This window comes from Anomaloglossus baeobatrachus, chromosome 4 (assembly GCF_048569485.1).
Source record: "Anomaloglossus baeobatrachus isolate aAnoBae1 chromosome 4, aAnoBae1.hap1, whole genome shotgun sequence".
Classification (NCBI taxonomy): Eukaryota; Metazoa; Chordata; class Amphibia; order Anura; family Aromobatidae; genus Anomaloglossus; species Anomaloglossus baeobatrachus.
In genome coordinates, this window is record NC_134356.1 from 250,639,238 (window position 1) to 250,656,858 (window position 17,621).

At 42.3% G+C, this 17,621-nt stretch overlaps 1 protein-coding gene across 1 annotated transcript in view; it reads left to right on the forward strand.

Annotated features, from left to right (window-relative positions):
- Nucleotides 1-16,757, forward strand: part of NTS (neurotensin) — a 77,934-nt gene extending 61,177 nt beyond the window's left edge. The window contains exons 3-4 of the mRNA XM_075342428.1: nucleotides 11,712-11,936; nucleotides 16,158-16,757. Coding sequence (XP_075198543.1) covers nucleotides 11,712-11,936; nucleotides 16,158-16,307 — 375 coding nt within the window. The 3' untranslated portion in view covers nucleotides 16,308-16,757. The remainder of the gene's footprint in view (nucleotides 1-11,711; nucleotides 11,937-16,157) is intronic.
- The last annotated feature ends 864 nt before the right edge of the window (nucleotides 16,758-17,621 follow it).

The window sequence follows — 17,621 nt, forward strand, 5'->3', positions numbered from 1 at the left end:
TGATGCCACGGGAACGATGAATAACCTGCACCCATGAAAATAAACGAGATTATGAAAGTTAACGACGAGTACACGACTCACGATTTGTGAGCGATACTGCGTCGTTCAGAGGTGTCACACGAGACGACGTCGTACGCTATGCCGGATATGCATCACGAAAACCGTGACCCTGATGACATATCGCACAATCTATCGTCTCGTGTAAAGCCCACATTAGTCTTAAGCCTGCTTTACACGGTACGATCTATCGTGCAATTTCACGATCGATTGTACCCGCCCCCGTCGTTTGTGCATCATGGGCAATTAGTTGCCCAAGGCGCACAAAGTCGTTAACCCCCATCACACGCACTTACCTGCTGTGCGACGTCGCTGTTGGCGGCGAACATCCACTTCCTGATGGGGGAGGGACGTTCGGCGTCACAGCGACATCACACAGCGACTGGTCAATAGAAGTGGAGGGGCGGAGATGAGCGGGACGTAAACATCCCGCCCACCTCCTTCCTTCCGCATAGCCGGCGGGTGCCGCGGGATGGAGGTAAGCTGCTGTTCATCGTTCCCGGGGTGTCTCACGGAGCGGCGTGTGCTACCCCGGGAATGATGAGCAACCAGCGCCATTTTAATTAAACAAGATTATGAAACCGAGCGACACGATTTGTGAGTGATACTGCGTCGCTTGGAGGTGTCACACAGCCCGACGTCACAAGCGATGCCAGATGTGCGGCACAAAAACCATGACCCTGACGATCTATCACACGATAAGTCGTCTCATGTAAAGCACCCTTTATACATGGAGAAACAAAAAAAAAAGGCAGGCCCCTCCTTCCCAGGAGACTCATACTTACCAGACCCCGAACAGCTGCGTGGCTCCCAGGTCCTCCTGCAATCTCCGGTGTATGCTCCAGCAGGTATGCTACATGCCGTTCTCCCCTTCTTCTGGGTGACACTCACATACATGATATATACACACACACACACACACACATACACATACACACACCACACACTCTCATACACTCACTCACTCATCACATCCAGCAGTACAGAATCCATCCGGCCGCAGGGAACGATGGGAGGAAGTCATGTGTCGTAGGTCCTGTAAGAAAGCATTGCACTCGCAGGTCCTTGCGCTCCACCGCACAGCCTCTCAGGATTTTACTGGTGAGAAGAAATCGGTGTTGATGGATGTAGTGAGTGTGTGTGATTGGATGTGTGTGTGATCTGATGTTTGTGTGTGCGGGTGTGTGATCTGATGTGTGTGCGATCTGATGTGTGTGTGCGTGTGCGATCACTTCAGGTCCTGCCGCTTGGCGTCTGGTGAATCCGCTGTCTATAATGAAGTGTCCTGCAGTATTCTGTAAGTTATTTAGCTGCATGGACACTTCATTATTGAACCTCGACTAGATCTTATTTTCAGGGGAGGGCTTATACTTAAGCCTTGCTCCGAAAATGATGAAACTCCCTGCTATGGCTTATTTTTGGGGGAGGGCTTATTTTTGGAAAAACACGGTACTTAAGCGGGCTTTACACGCTACAATATATCTAACGATGTGTCGGCAGGGTCACGTCATAAGTGACGCACATCCGGCATCGTTAGTGATATTGTAGTGTGTGAAACCTACGTGCGATTGCAATTGAACAAAAAAACGTTGCTCGCATACACGTCATTCAATTACTAAAAATTGAACGTCCGGTTGTTCAATGTTCGAGGCAGCACACATCACAGTGTGTGACACCCCAGGAACGATAGACACATCTTACCTGTGTCCCGCCTGCAATGCGGAAGGAAGGAGGTGGGCGGGATGTTTACGTCCCACTCATCTCCGCCCCTCCGCTTCTATTGGCCAGCTGCCGTGTGACGTCGCTGTGACTCCGAACGTCCCTCCCACTACAGGAAGTGGCTGTTCGCTGCTCACATCGAGGTCGTATGTAAGGTAAGTACGTGTGACGGGGGTTAACCGTTTGTGCGACACGGGCAACAAATTGAACGTGCCGCACATATGATGGGGGCGTGTGCGATCGCATACGAGATCGCATGTGTAGTTGTAACGTGTAAAGCAGGCTTTAGGCTTCTGTACAACAAAACATGCAATTAACCTCATAATGACCCAGCGCATTTTCATTTTTGCATTTTTTTTCATCCTCTTCTTTCAAAAGCCATAGCTTTTTATTTTTTTTTGTCAAAATAACCATATGAGGGCTTGTTATTTTGTTCATTTTTTATATATATATTGCAGAACAATTTGTAGTTTGTTTTTTGGGTTTCACTTTTACAAGTGTCATTGAAAGTAAAAATGACCGGCGACATGATTCTGCAGGTCAGTATGATTATGGGGCTGCTGCTCTCACAAGGTTTAGTAAATGGCACTTGTTTTTTGTGACTTTTATCTCCCGTTACCACTACCTCTTCTCTATGGAGACATGGAGATTGAGACTACTTCTTATATTTGATGGTTAATGTTCATGGCACTAGCATCTAATTGTCTCCTTTCCTCGGAGTTGATCTGTTTTGAAAAATTCCAAGTTTTGAACATTTATTCGTGATTTAGCTTTAGTCTATCCACTACAGCAATCATTCTACATATATGTGTCTCTACTGCCTCCTAGTGGTCTCTTTTATTATCTTTTCATTGGTAATAGCACATATACAGTATCTCTATTATGACACTCCATATAGAGAACCCATACTGATGTGCACTTTATGAATGCACTTGTTATGCATTTTATGACATTATTGCAATTATATAGACATTTCTGTTTTTTCTTAGATTAGTCTTAGTAGCAAATGACACAGTGCACTATCTATTACCATACATATCTACTGCCTTTTTGTATTTGTTTGCCATGTCTTACTACTTTTGTGGCATATCACATTTCTTCCCTTCTTTTTATATGGGATTTTTATTGCTGTAAATGAATATTGTAAGGGTCAGCCCAATGCCCAATGCTGTTGAATAAAGTTTGATATTAGATGTAATGTGTTAGAGTCAACGTATGTATAGGAAATATATTTCATAAAATAAACTCTTTATAATTGTTGGGCCAAAATTGATTATTGATGATTATGATATTAAGCATTTTGATTTTTTTTTCTGAGTAGGATTTGTTTTTAGATAAATAGTTGTATGTTTTGACAGATAGGACCTTTACAGATAAGACAATAATGATTATGCTTATTTACAAAAAATATATACGGTATTCATGTTTTGAATCGCAAAGAGAAGGATTTTTTCACTTTTTCATTTTACATTTTTGCCTCTTAGGGTAGTATATAATATAAAAAGTATGGCCTCCAATGAAAACGAGCCTGTATCTTAGCTTTACAGGATCGTCAAGATGTTGGCAACTGGGGCCTTCAACAAGCCAGCAATTGAAATGGCAATTTATCAGCAATCTGTGATCATGTTGCAGTGGGATAGGGAAGAAATTTCCTCTTGATCAGACAATACACCATGATTGCATCACTTAAATGCTGGTTAGAGATTGCTAAGTTTGGACACTGGTGTTAGAGGCTGGACCCATTGTATGACATGGCACCGGCACGGTTTAGGGCCTTGTCCTGTCGAGAGAAGTTGTTATGGTAAAGTAATACTTGCAGTTTTTTTTGTCAATAATGAAATCCCATGCAAACGGTGCACCTTGATCTCTAAAAGCAGTGTCAATGTTCAGGGTCAACATTGGCACCATTTCTCATTCATTAGTGGTAATAAAACATTGAATAAAGTGTTCTGAACCACAGGTTATCTCATATGCCATATGCCAGCCTATCTCAATTACTATTATTTAACCATTAATTGTTTCTTGGAAACATGTTTCCTTGAAACATTGAAAACTGATTTACTGGAAAAATATTGACTGGAGAGAATATAGAGTTGTAACCACATCCTGTCGAGTGTCAAACTATAGGAGATATTTACACTTCTAGGTGAATTATAATGAGGGCCATCTGGGCAGCTACACGGGTACTTTTTGCTCCAGTGGAGGCCATGGCCAGATTGCCCTCATTAAAATGTTTTGTGTCTCAACAAATACTCACCTCCCTCCTATTCCCCTGGCGCACATATCTGAGCAGAAAGCATTCCCTGTACTACGCTGCTGGTAACACAGAATGACAGTGCAGCTCCGGGGAGATCCTGTCGCTGACGCGATTATATCATCAATCAGCACCGGTATGTAGTCATCAGCATCAAGAAGAAGAAGCCCAGGGGGAACGGAAGTGAGGTGTGTATGTTTTCTTTTTATCTATCTATCTATCTATCTATCTATCTATCTATCTATATACCTATCTATCTATCTATCTATCTATCTATCTATTTCTATGTTTAAGGGATGAGTGGGGGCTTACACTGTGTATATGGGGCTATGTTGGGGCTAATGCTGTATACAAAGGCAGTGTGGAGGGTCATGTTATATATAAGAGGCTATTTGAGGTCTGCTGCTGTATTTTGGAGGCTATGTGGTGGGTCATGCCATGTATACAGGCTATGTGGGGATTCATGCTGTATATGTGAGGCTATTTGAGGCATCAGTCTTTATATAAGAGGCTATGTGCGGCTCATACCGTATATAGGGGGCTATGGAAGAGCTCATGCTGTATATATGCGGCTATGTGGGGGCTCCTGCTGTATATAGAAGGCAATGTGGGGGTTCATACATAGGGGCTATGTGGGGTACATGCTGCACAAAAGATCTATGTGCGGGCTCATACTGTATATAGGAGGCTATGTGGGTTCTCATGTTGTATATAGGGAGTTATGTGGGGACTCATACTGTTTATAGAAGGATGTACATACTGTATATATAGGGGTTATGTGCGGGCTCATGCTGTATATAGGGGGGCTGTTTGTGGGCTCATACTGTAAATAAGTACTTAATTCTGCTCAATATTAAGTGATACAACCCCTTCAGCCCCCAGCCTGTTTTCACCTTAAAGATCAGGCCATTTTTTGCAATTTTGACCAGTGTTACTTTATGAGGTTATAACTCTGGAACGCTTCAACGGATCCTGGCGATTCTGACTTTGTTTTTTCATGACATATTGTACTTCATGGTAGTGGTAAATTTAGGATGATATGTTTTGCACTTATTTGGGAAAATTTCAGAAATTTGGCGAAAATTTTGAAAATTTCGCAATTTTCAAAATTTGAAATTTTATACCCATAAATCTGAGAGATATATCGCACAAAATAGGGACTAATAACATTTCCCACTTGTCTACTTTACACCAGCGCAATTTTAGAAATATTTTTTTTTTTCGTTAGGAAGTTAGAAGGGGTCAAAGTTCATCAGCAATTTTCCATTTTTCCAACAAAATGTACAAAAAAGAAATGTGCCACATCACATTTGGAGTGATTTGAGAAACCTAGGCGACAGAAAATACCCAAAAGTGACCCCATTTTAAAATCTGCACCTCTCACTCTGCTCAAATCCACATCCAAGAAGTTTATTAAAGCTTTAGGAGCTTCACAGCAACCAAAGCAATGTGGAAGGAAAAAAAATGAAAATTTTACTTTTTTACACAAAAATGTTACTTTAGCCATAAAATTTAGCATTTTCACAAGGGTATCAGGAAAAAATACACCATAAAATTAATTGTGCAATTTCTCCTGAGTACACAGATATCTCATATGTGGTGGAAATCAATTATTTGGGTGCACGGCAAGGCTCGAAACGGAAGGAGCATCATTTGAATTTTTGAAAGCAAAATTGTCTGCAATCATTAGTGGATGCGATGTTGCGTTTGGAGACCCTCTGAGGTGCCTAAACAATGGAGCTCCCCCACAAGTGACCCTATTTTGGAAACTAGACCCCCATGGCATAAATCTAGATGGGTAATGAGCACTTTGAACCCTCACGTGCTTCATACATTGAGCCATAAAAACAAAGTACTTTTTTTTTTCCACAAAAATGTTATTTTAGGCTCAATATTTTAATTTTTACAGAGGTAACAGGATAAAATGGACCACAACATTTTTTGGGCAATTTGTTCTGAGTACGCTGATCCCTCATATGTGGCAGAAAACCACTGTTTAATGAATGACAAAGGAATTCAGCTCACCCACTCCAAGTCTCCAGGCCCTCTCTCTGCAGCACGGACAATCGGCCGGGCAGCTGCAAGCATGTGAGATAAAGTCCAGCGCAGGAAAGAAGGCACTCTTCAATATAAATTTACATATGGTTTATTCCATGTGCACACATATAGAGGTAGGTACAAACAGCCCCTGGGCAGGGGAAGAATGACTAGCAACGCGTTTCGACCGTATTACACGGTCTGTCATGTGAAAACCACTGTTTGGTCGCAAGGCAGAGCTCCAGAGGGAAGGAGCGTCATTTGACATTTTAAATGGAAAATTAGCTGGAATCGTTAGCCACACTATGTTGCGTTTGGAGATCCAACTGATGTGCCGAAACAGTGGATTTTGGAAACTAGACCCCCCCGTACAAAAAAATATTAGGTTGGTGAAATAAAAAGTTCGGACATCAGTAAAAAAAAAAAATAATATGAACGCCTGCAACTGACACTAGAGCAAGTGCCACACGTGAGAGCGATACACGAATCTCAAATCGCATCATCCGGCACAGCCGCACACTCCTGTCTGGAAGAGAGCGACCATGCCGGATGATGCGATGTGAGACTCGTGCATCGCTCTCATGTGTGGATGTGTGGCATTGGGCTGACCCTTACAATATTCAGTAAAATATACTGTAGTTGACGATTACTACAGTATAATTTTACTGGCCCTAAACTAAGTTTATTTGTATTTCTTTCTTAGTTTACAGAAAAAAAATCAGGACGCACGCACAGATGTGCTGCAAAAAGGGGGGGGGGGGCTAGGTGGGACAGAAAAAAAGATGGATGGAGGATGGAAGAGGGCGCAACGGATGCAGGAGCGGTGGAGGATGGGTAAGGGCGTGGCGGATAGAGGATCGGTGAAGGCTAGAAGAGGGCGCAACGGATGCAGGAGTGGCGAAGGATGGGGGAGGGCGCGGCGGATGGAGGAGCGGCAGAGGATAGGTGAGGACGCAATGGATGCAGGAGTGGCAGAGGATGGGGGGAGGGTGGAAGGGGAGTGGGAGGTGAAATTGAGGATATCTACCTTACAGGATGGATCTAGGCAGCAGGATTGCAGCAGATGGAGGAGGCAGTAGATCCGGGAGGGGGAGAGGTGGGAGAGGGGGCAGAGGATTAAGGGAATGGGAGGGAACAGGCAGCAGATCGGGGAAGGGGCAGTGGCTGATGAGGGAGTGAGGTGGCAGATGCAGGGGCGCAGCGGCTGATGGTTAGTGCGGTGGCAAATGCAGGGGCACAGCGGCAGATGCGGAGAGTGCGGTGGCTGATGGGGAGAGTGCGGTGGCTGATGGGGAGAGTGCTGTGGCAGGTGGGGAGAGTGCTGTGGCTGATGGGGAGAGTGCTGTGGCTGATGGGGAGAGTGCAGTGGCTGATGGGGAGAGTGCTGTGGCAGATGGGGAAAGTGCTGTGGCAGATGGGGAGAGTGCTGTGGCAGATGGGGAGAGTGCTGTGGCAGGTGGGGAGAGTGCTGAGGCTGATGTGGAGAGTGCTGTGGCTGATGGGGAGAGTGCAGTGGCTGATGGGGAGAGTGCTGTGGCAGATGGGGAGAGTGCTGTGGCAGGTGGGGAGAGTGCTGTGGCTGATGTGGAGAGTGCTGTGGCTGATGGGGAGAGTGCAATAGCTGATGGAGAGAGTGCTGTGGCTGATGGGGAGAGTGCTATGGCAGATGGGGAGTAGAGTGGCAGATGCAGGGGCGGTGCAGCGGCGGATACAAGGAGGCAGAAGAAAGAGCAGTGGTGGCAGATGCAGGGGGGCACAGTGGCGTCACATGCAGGGGTGCAGCGGGAGGAGAGCAGTGGCGTCAGATGCCCCCCTGTCCTCTAATTCAGTGCTAATGTTTTCCATCTTGGGCACCTTTCAGGTGTATGTATCTTCTGGAAAAAATGTCCATTTAGCTCCATGAGTAGAACCAGATAAGTGTCTGTGTCTACGCGTTTCAGGCACAACACACCTTTCATCGTGATTAAAGGCCTGTTGTGTCTGAAACATGTAGACGCAGACACTTACCTGGTCTACTCATGGAGTTAAATGGTCGTTTTTTTCCATGGCTTTTAACTTTTATACCTAATAAAGCTATGTTTTAAATTTTACTAAGCTGAGCTGTATTCTGCATTTTTTCTACTTCATTATATTCACCTGCATACCAGTCCAGGATTTCTGGGCACTGCTATTATCCATTTATGGTCTGATGAGATGCTTTTTCTTTGGTCTCGATTCGAGTATGTATCTTCTATCATGGTGTATATGTTCTCCATCCTTGTATATATGCTCCCGATCCTTGCTCCATCCTGGTATATTTGATCCCCCTCCTGGGCCCATCCTGGTATATATGGCCCTTGTCCTGGTCCCATCCTGATATATTTGATCCTCATCCTGGTATATATGTCCCCATCCTGGGCCCGATATGGTATATATGTCCCTCATGCTGGTATGTATGACCCGCATCCAGGTATATATGATCCCCATCCTGGTATATATGATCTCCATCCTGATATATATGTCTACCTCATGGGCCCATCTTGGTGTATATACTGCACACATAAAAAATAATCATACTCACTCACCTCTGCTCCCTCTGTGTACAGTTTCCTTTTCTGATGCTGGCAAATTACTTCAGCATGTAAGTGATGGGCAGTGAATGTCATCAATGTCATGCGACCCCAGATATATGCCAACGTTAGCTGCCAGAATATTCACTGCTCTCCAGGCACAAGAGGATTAAGGGTGTTGGGACCAGTGCATATTTATTCTCTTTAATAATGGCCACACGTGATCACCAAGGCACTGCAAAAAGCCGGCAGCAGGGTAATCACATATGTACACTATTAAAGAGAATGAATATTCACTATTCCCCATGCCCATAGTTCCGCTCACCATTCAGTACTGTCTTCAGTGTCAAGAGGAGGGCCCAATTATGGGCGTGGGGAGCAGTAAATACTCATTTTCTTTATTAGTGGGTACAAGGTTAACCCCAGTGCTGGCTCCGCTGTCAAGTGACCCTGCTCCGGCCTCCTGTGACCTGCTTGACCACCATCGACACTTTCCCCCACAGCCATAACCAGGTAAAACCGGCCTATAAGATGCTTTCCCTACCTTCCTCCAAAATCTTTTAAGAAAAAATTGCTTCTTATAGTTCAAAAAATATGGTACATATACAGTAGATATATATGTAGGCTTGAGCAAATTCTTCTGTCTCTTCAGGTAATCAAACTCAGACTTGAGGATGTTGAGATCAGAGCTCTGTGGGGACCATATAATCATTTCAAAGACTTCTTGTTATTCTTTACTCTGAAGATAATTTTAATGATATTGTCTGTATGTTTGGAGTTAATGTTCTGGTAAAGAGTACACTAGAGCCAATCAGAATTGCACGATGAATAAGTATCTGGCAGTATTTCTCAGAATTGAAGACACCAAGAAATGGGCAATGTTGAGGACTGAAGTGGTCTGCGAAGGAGACTAAAGCAGGGTTTACAAGCTGCGACATTGCTAGCATCGGCTAGCGATGTCGAGCGCGATAGCACTCGTTGTACGTGCGATATTGTGTGATCGCTGCCGTAGCGAACATTATCGCTACGGCAGCGTCACATGCGCATACCTGCTCTGCGACATCGCTCCGGCCGCCGATCCGCCTCCTTTCTAAGGGGGCGGTTTGTGCGGCGTCACAGCGACGTCACACGGCAGGCGTCCAATAGAAGCGGAGGGGCGGAGATGAGCGGGACGTAACATCCGCCCCACCTCCTTCCTTCGCATTGCCGGTGGAGGCAGGTAAGAAGATGTTCGTCGCTCCTGCAGTGTCACACACAGCGATGTGTGCTGCCGCAGGAACGACGAACAACATCGCTAATAAGCAGAAAACGATTTTTGTTTCAGGACGACCTCTCCGCGGCAAACGATTTTGACCGCTTTTGGAATCGTTTAAGGTCACTCATAAGTGTCACACACTGAGATATTGTTAATGACGCCGGATGTGCGTCCCAAACAACGTGACCCCGACGATAATTCATTAACCATATCGTAGCGGGTAAACCCCGCTTTAGTATGAAAGAAAGTCCAGCTCAACAAATAAGATCAACTTCTTTAATATAGAAATGCCAAAGTACAACATTATAAAAACCAATTCAAAGCCATATTAGCTGGAGATATTCAGAATTCAACGTGTTTCTGGTGGGGACCAAACTTAACACTAGATGTCCCAGAATTTTTGAGCTCCCTGGGTTCCAAAGGTAGAAATGTTTAATGACCCCTCTCTGGGACTTCTAGTGTTAAGGCCACTTTACACACTGCGATATTGGTACCGATATTTCCATCGTGCGTACCCGCCCCCATCGGTTGTGCGACATGGGCAAATCTCTGCCCGTGTCGCACAACATCGCCCGGAGCCGTCACACTACTTACCTTCCCTGAGACATCACTGTGGCCGGTGAACTGCCTGCTTTCTAAGAGGGCGGTTCGTTCAGCGTCACAGCAAAGTCACAGCAGCATCACTGAACCACCGCCCAATAGAAGCGGAGGGTTGGAGATGAGCGGGACGAACTTCCCGCCCACCTCCTTCCTTCCACACTGTGGCCGGGAGGCAGGTAAGGAGAGGTTCCTCGTTCCTGCGGTGTCACACAGAGCGATGTGTGCTGCCGCAGGAACGAGGAACAACTTCGTTACTGCTGCAGTAACGATATTTGAGAATGGACCCCCATGTCGCTGATGAGCGATTTTGCACGTTTTTGCGACAATGCAAAATCGCTCATAGGTGTCACACGCAACGGCGACACTACAGCGGCCGGATGTGCGTCACAAAATCTGTGACCCCAACAAGATCGCTGTAGCAATCTCGTAGCGTGTAAAGCCCGCTTTAATCATGATGATGGACTTTCTTTCACATGAATGCACATGTATGGGTTTATATGCTTCCATGCTCCAAATATTCCCAGTGTGAGATAGCGGTATGATGGAACCTCTTCCTTTTGTTTGAAGCAAACTTAGTACAGCAGATAAAAAACATATCATACTTACTTTCCTTCAAAAACAGAAAATGTCCAGCAGTGTCATCACCAGCTCATAAATGGCCAAAAGTAACCTTCATGGAAGAATTGCTACCAAAAAGCCATAACTTTCACATGGAAGCAAAGTAAAGAGACTCAACTATGCCCAGAAATAAAGAACTGGGATTCCTAAGTGCCTGCAGACAACAATGAAGCATGTTAGAGGTTCCTTTCAAGTTTAAAGCTGCATTTGAGCAGATAGAGTTAGGGATTTGGTTAGGATTAATAATGTCCCCTTTGCTTGGAAATACAGTCAGATAAGTACCCTTCATACAATAATCAGAATAAGATATCTGATTAGCTCCAAATTTATTCTGCAGCATGACAAGGACCTTAAACATACAACTAATGTCATTCACAATTATCTTCAATGTAAAAAAGATGTGCTAGAATATATTTGTTTCGAGATCTTTCGAACACCTTCCCTGCCAAGTTCCTTCAAAAACTGTGTGCAACTGTACCTAGAATAATTGATGATTCAATGCTGTTTTGAAGGTAATGGGTGCAAGCTCTTTAAAAAAATGCATTATTGTTGTTGTTATAAAAAGAAATTTGGTTTAAATGTTCATTTGTGTTGAAAATAATTAGCAAATATTTAACCTTAGGTGAATAAAGCAAAGCTTCCATACTGGAAAATGACTCTTCTCAATGTATGCAAACTTGTAAACAATTTCAATACTCAAACGGAGGAAGCAGGGGAGACTGGAGAAGAAGATTTTATGGTCAGAAAACAAAATCCAACATCATCAGATGGCTTTAACTTGGAAGCAATGTTAACAGCAATTCAGCTGCAGAAAATTTGCCAAAGCATGGTCTATCAGCATTCAGAGGTATGATACCAATAAATGTATGGTTTGTATTTCAGGTATAAAATAAATATATTCTTATTAATATCAATTGAGTTAAGCAAAACTAAAAAAAAAATAATGGCTAAAAACACTTTTGTAATTCTTTTGTATTGTTTATTTGCTCCTGAAATGAAAAATTATGAATTTTTCTGAATGAAAGTAAAAAGTGAAAAAAAACAAGCAAAACTATTTTGCAGCTGTGCAGCATGTGCACCTCTTTCACATAGCTGGTTGTTATGCTGAAATGGACAAAGATTTCACAACACACTATTCCGAGCTTTGTTGATTCTCTCAGTTCTTGTTAGCCAATGAAATTAGTTTATAAAGAGCAGACCAGCTAAAAATAATAAAATAAACTATTCACACCTTAATCAATTCCTGAAGGACCTGTTTTCCTGTTTACCCAGTCACTGTTGATCAGTAGATTCTTGTTTTATCTTTGTCGGGCTGGATATAGCCTGAAATGCCTGTTCCACCAATCTTTGACTGAAGTTTGTTGATGATGGGACTAGGAAGAACAGATTACATAGAGGAAGAGTAAAATTATGAATAGGACCTGAGGGGAAAGAGAAAAAGTTATCATGAAAGTGAAGGCAGCAGACTCCTGGGGTTACAGGTACAAAATAGAAACAGAAAACCTGGGGAGTCTGAGAATGAAGGATTAAGGACTACAGCCTGAAACTATGTGCTACCTGTTCACCTATGGGTAACTATTAACATATTTAATGAATAGTTCATTAGGCAAAGGATGACATGAATGCTTTAATTAATTCACAAAACACCATGTAGACACTTACTTAGTTCTTTTCTAGACTTACTTTTATATCTTTTGGGGTTTGCATGATCTGACTTCCCCATAGATCATCTTTGCTTTTAGGAGAAAACCATAATTATGCTACAGAACTGCTTGTGTACTTGTCTCTTATGACCTTACGTTACTAAGTTTTGCAAGTTTCTCACGTCCTCCTTATTTAAAACACAGAAGAATCATATTTTTATTATATTAGCATTGAAGTGTCAAAAGAAATTAGGATATGTAGTGTGATTATTCTTATGAACAGATGGAAGAGTCTACTGAGTATACATGGTATACAACTTTAGTATTTGTTTTGTATTTATAAATAATGAATTTCAGTAAAGTTCTTCTTTGAGCAAATATGCATCTTGAGCATTAAAGAGGTGGTTCATTACTTATTTTTCCAAGCTACATCGATATAGTGTTGAGAACAAGACTTCTCTCAAATACCTTGTGTTGCCAATGGTACCTGTAAGCGATGCTATTGCGGTCCGCTCATCCCCTTCTTGTGACCCTTGGGCTCCTGACGTCTGGGATCTGGTGATGTCACGTCAACATCCAGTTGACCTGACATCACTGTGGCCGGCCCTAGTCTTCCTGAGTCACTGGGCTGTGGGTGGTGTTTCACCGCTATTCACAGCCCAACATCACGCCCCATCTGCCTGCTTCCTCCTTTACTGCAGAGTGCCGCAAGCAGGAGCGATGCTAGGCTGGGATGAGCAGTAAAACGCCGCCCACAGCCCAATCAATCAGGGAGACTGGGGCCAGCCGCAGTGATGTCAGGACAACTGGAAGTTGACGTGACTTCACCGGACATCAGAGGTCACGGAGCCCTGGGAGGTCACGCGAAGGGGGCAAGCTGATTGCAATAGTGCCACACACAGGCATTATTGGCAGCACAAGGTATTGGAGAGAAGCCTTGTTTCTCAAAATTATATCGATGTGGTTTGCAAAACTAAGTAGTGAACCACCCCTTTAAGAGAGTAGAGGGTGGTAAGTATAATATAGCAGACAGCAACTGAGAAAAGTGGTTTAGTGAATAGAAAATAGAAAAGATGAGAAAGGTAAAAGCATGAAGAAGAGTGGAAGAATAGTAAGTGGCTTTGTTTCAAGAGAACACAAATTATAGACCATTATATGAGAGTGCTGTAGCACTTTATCTGGAGGAAATATTGTTTTAAATTCTATATTACAGGACTATAACACGCATAGTTTTATAGTTTTTTTTCTTATTTTCGTAAATAAGTTGCTTTTTTTAAAAAAAATATAGTCTGCAAAGAGTGCATCTTTGAGACTCAAGTAATAAAGGACGCAGCCGTGTCCTTTCCATTTCCACAATTATTTGACATAAGTATTTGGCTTGATTTTGTTACTGTCATTACTAGGAGTCCACTAGAGAAGAAGCTGTCTAGGCCAAATATGTTTTTGTCAAGCATAGCTAGTTTTTGTGTATCCAAAATGACAATACCAATTGTTTATTTGCAATAGTTACCAGAAATACAGTTGTTGTAAAAAAATAGTTTTGTGGATACTACCAATTTAGTGTGGAACACATATGGGTACACATGGGTGGTTTGCAAGTAAAGCAGGCTTTACACGCAACGACATCGCTAACGAGCTGTCATTGGGGTCACGGAATTCGTGACCCACATCCGGCCTAGTTAGCGACGTCGTTGCATGTGAAACGCAAGAACGACCGTTAACGATCAAAATTACTTACCTAATCGTTGATCGTTGTCCAGTCGTTCCCTTCCAGAATATCGTTGCTGTTGCAGGACGCAGGTTGTTCGTCATTCCTGCGGCAGCACACATTGCTATGTGTGACACCGCAGGAACAACGAACATCACCGTACCTGCGGCCGCCTGCAATGAGGAAGGAAGGAGGTGGGCGGGATGTTTTGCCCGCTCATCTCCGCCCCTCCGCTTCTATTGGGTGGCCGCTTAGTGACGCCACTGTGACGCCGAATGAACCATCCCCTTATAAAGGAGGCAGTTTGCCAGCCACAGCGACGTCGCTAGGCAGGTAAGTATATGTGATGGGTTCTAGTGATGTTGTGCGCCACGGGCAACGATTTGCCCGTGACGCACAACCGACGGGGGCGGGTGCTTTCACCAGCAACATCGCTAGTGATGTCACTGTGTGTAAAGCCTGCTTCAGACCAGTGTCATAATATTATTTTTTTAACCCTCATGCTTTTGTAATTTTCCACATATGGCCTATATATAACTAGGCCTTGTCTCATATAAGTATATCATTAAAGTCATAACAAGTCCCAAACTTTACAAATTTACATATAGTATCATTGAACTGAATTACACACATTAATTCTAATATTCTTCTCAAAACCCCCTTAATCTATATTCCTTAATGCCATTTTAAGTTACATTAATCCCATTGATGTTTTAAATGCCATTCGTCACCAAATCCCTCTACTTGGCTTCAATATTTCAAGGAGACATAATAATAAATTGGCTTCAAAAGTGATTCCAACATAAAGCATTTCACAAATTAACATTATCCAACTGCAGCTAGATGATAAATATTGTTTCAGTAAGTAAATAAGCTTCATGCATTGCTTCCATAAGAGAAAAAGTTTACATTAATACATTAAACATAATAATTGGTTTTAGTGGTCAAAATGATTGTGTGGGCATTAAATATTGATGAGCTATCCCAAAGAAATAAATAATGCAATAAAAAATAATCCTATCTAAAGGATAGGTCATCAATACCAGATCAATAGGGGTCCGACACCTGTCACCCCACCCATCATATAAAATTAGCTCTGTAAACATTGAATGTAGCTGAATATAGAGAGAATAGGAGCTGATTCACTTCCAGTGAGCACTACACATTGAAGCTGTGCTGTTCAATATTTATGTCTGGATGCTCCGGGACCTAATAACAGTCTATCAATGGGGGTGCCAGGTGTTGGACTGCCAATGAGCTGATATTGATGACCCCAAGCATATTCCATCAATATTAGATGCCCTGAACACCCCTTTGAGCATAATCATGAAATGCAAAGACATTTAATCAACTTGTTGAACCTCATAAGAACATGAATCTACTTAGCTAGTCTAGTTAACGGGAATAAATTGACAAGAATATATTCATTCCTCTCTAAAAGAATCAGCAAGATGCCGGTAAGGTTTTAGACTATTCTCCTAAGTAAATATAAAACTGGCTAAGATACTCTCTGAAAATTGTCATGTTCCATTTTAAGAATATATTGATGATATGTCATCTACTGTCAATATTCGCATAGTACTAGCTCCAATTATAAGATTCTTTGTACACAACATTATACTTGGAGTCATCTACATCACTTGCAATCTATTGTATCAGACAAACTAGATTTCTCATTTGTCAATTTAATGAGATCTCTGCGCTTTTTTATTTTCAGCTGCTTCAACGGGATTTTCTTGAACCCAGCAGTTCAAACAGTGAAAACGAAGATATGGTAAAGAGGAAAACCCCTTATATTTTCAAAAGACAAGCCATTGTAGGCAAAGCTAGAAGACCCTACATACTGAAAAGGGGCTCTTATTACTAACGGTTTCAATATAATTCACAGATTTGTTTAATTTATAAGTAAATGTGATTTATGGTTATTTTAGTTACAATTCAAGTTCTATTTGTGCCATAAATAAATTGGAAAATGATTGTCATTAATATAAAGTAAAAGTGTTTTTATTCACGTAGATTGTTAAATGTGATTTTTATAAACATAATATTATTTGCACTTTTCAATTTTAAAAATAAATACCATTTATCTGCACCGTGTTAATACAGTAAATCAGAAGCAATATTGGCATTAAATGGTCACTAAATTGGACTACTGAGATTTATTCTTAGGAAAAGACATATAAGATTTATCAGACATGTAGTAAGATGTGTCCCTGGTAAATAAACAGATAAAAGTTAGACTGTTTTAATCAATATTTCTCCTCTAGAATGACAATAAAGGTATAGAGATATATTAAATCTTTTTATTTTTTACTGATTTCTTATTTCTGTGTATTCTTTCCCAAAAACATTATATTCCTAAGAACAGCAGTTTGAACTTTACCAGACATGTAAGCAAATGCTTTAAGAGTGACATATGCACATTTTGTAGTTGATATTGCAATTTATTCCAATTTATCTGAACACAAAACTATCATACACTACACTGTGATTATTGGGGTTCCACCCGACACCAGGAAACCCTCCAATCACAAACAGGGTACATGGGTACACTTTAACAATGGTGGCTCGTGATGCTAGGGAGAGGGGTGGAGGGACACCTCCTGAACTCACCTGAAGCTGTTTCCTGAGCTCTACAGAATCCCTATATGGGTTATTTCACCTGAAGAGTAGGATATATGCTTGCTGGCCATGCACTCAACCTCACTAGTGAGGTGGTCGGTAAGAGACACTAGTCCCACCCATGCGCTAAAATAACAAGAGGAAAGATAAAAAAAAACAGTGGAGTACAGAAAAGGATAAACATGAGTTTCTAAACTGCAGTCCAATACCTGTACTGCAGCCTACACCACCTCCACCAGCAGGAATATCACGAACACAAGGTCTCTGGAAGCAGCAACCTTCCTCCTCAATGGCAAAGTATCAGAGTGCAAATTCTCTATAACCAGCGGCATCTAGTGGTTCATTTGATTATTGAAAGGTGATAGATGTGGACACAAACTGAATGCACATGATGAGAGGTAATTAGAAGCTGCAGGCAAGAAAAACTGACATTAACCCTTGGTGAAAAAACAGAAAGTAAACATGTTTAATATAAAGAGTCTCATATGGCTAAATGAGACTCAGATCCCAAAACCTGTCACAAGTCTCCTTTACTGGAAAACCATCGTGACCGATTGCC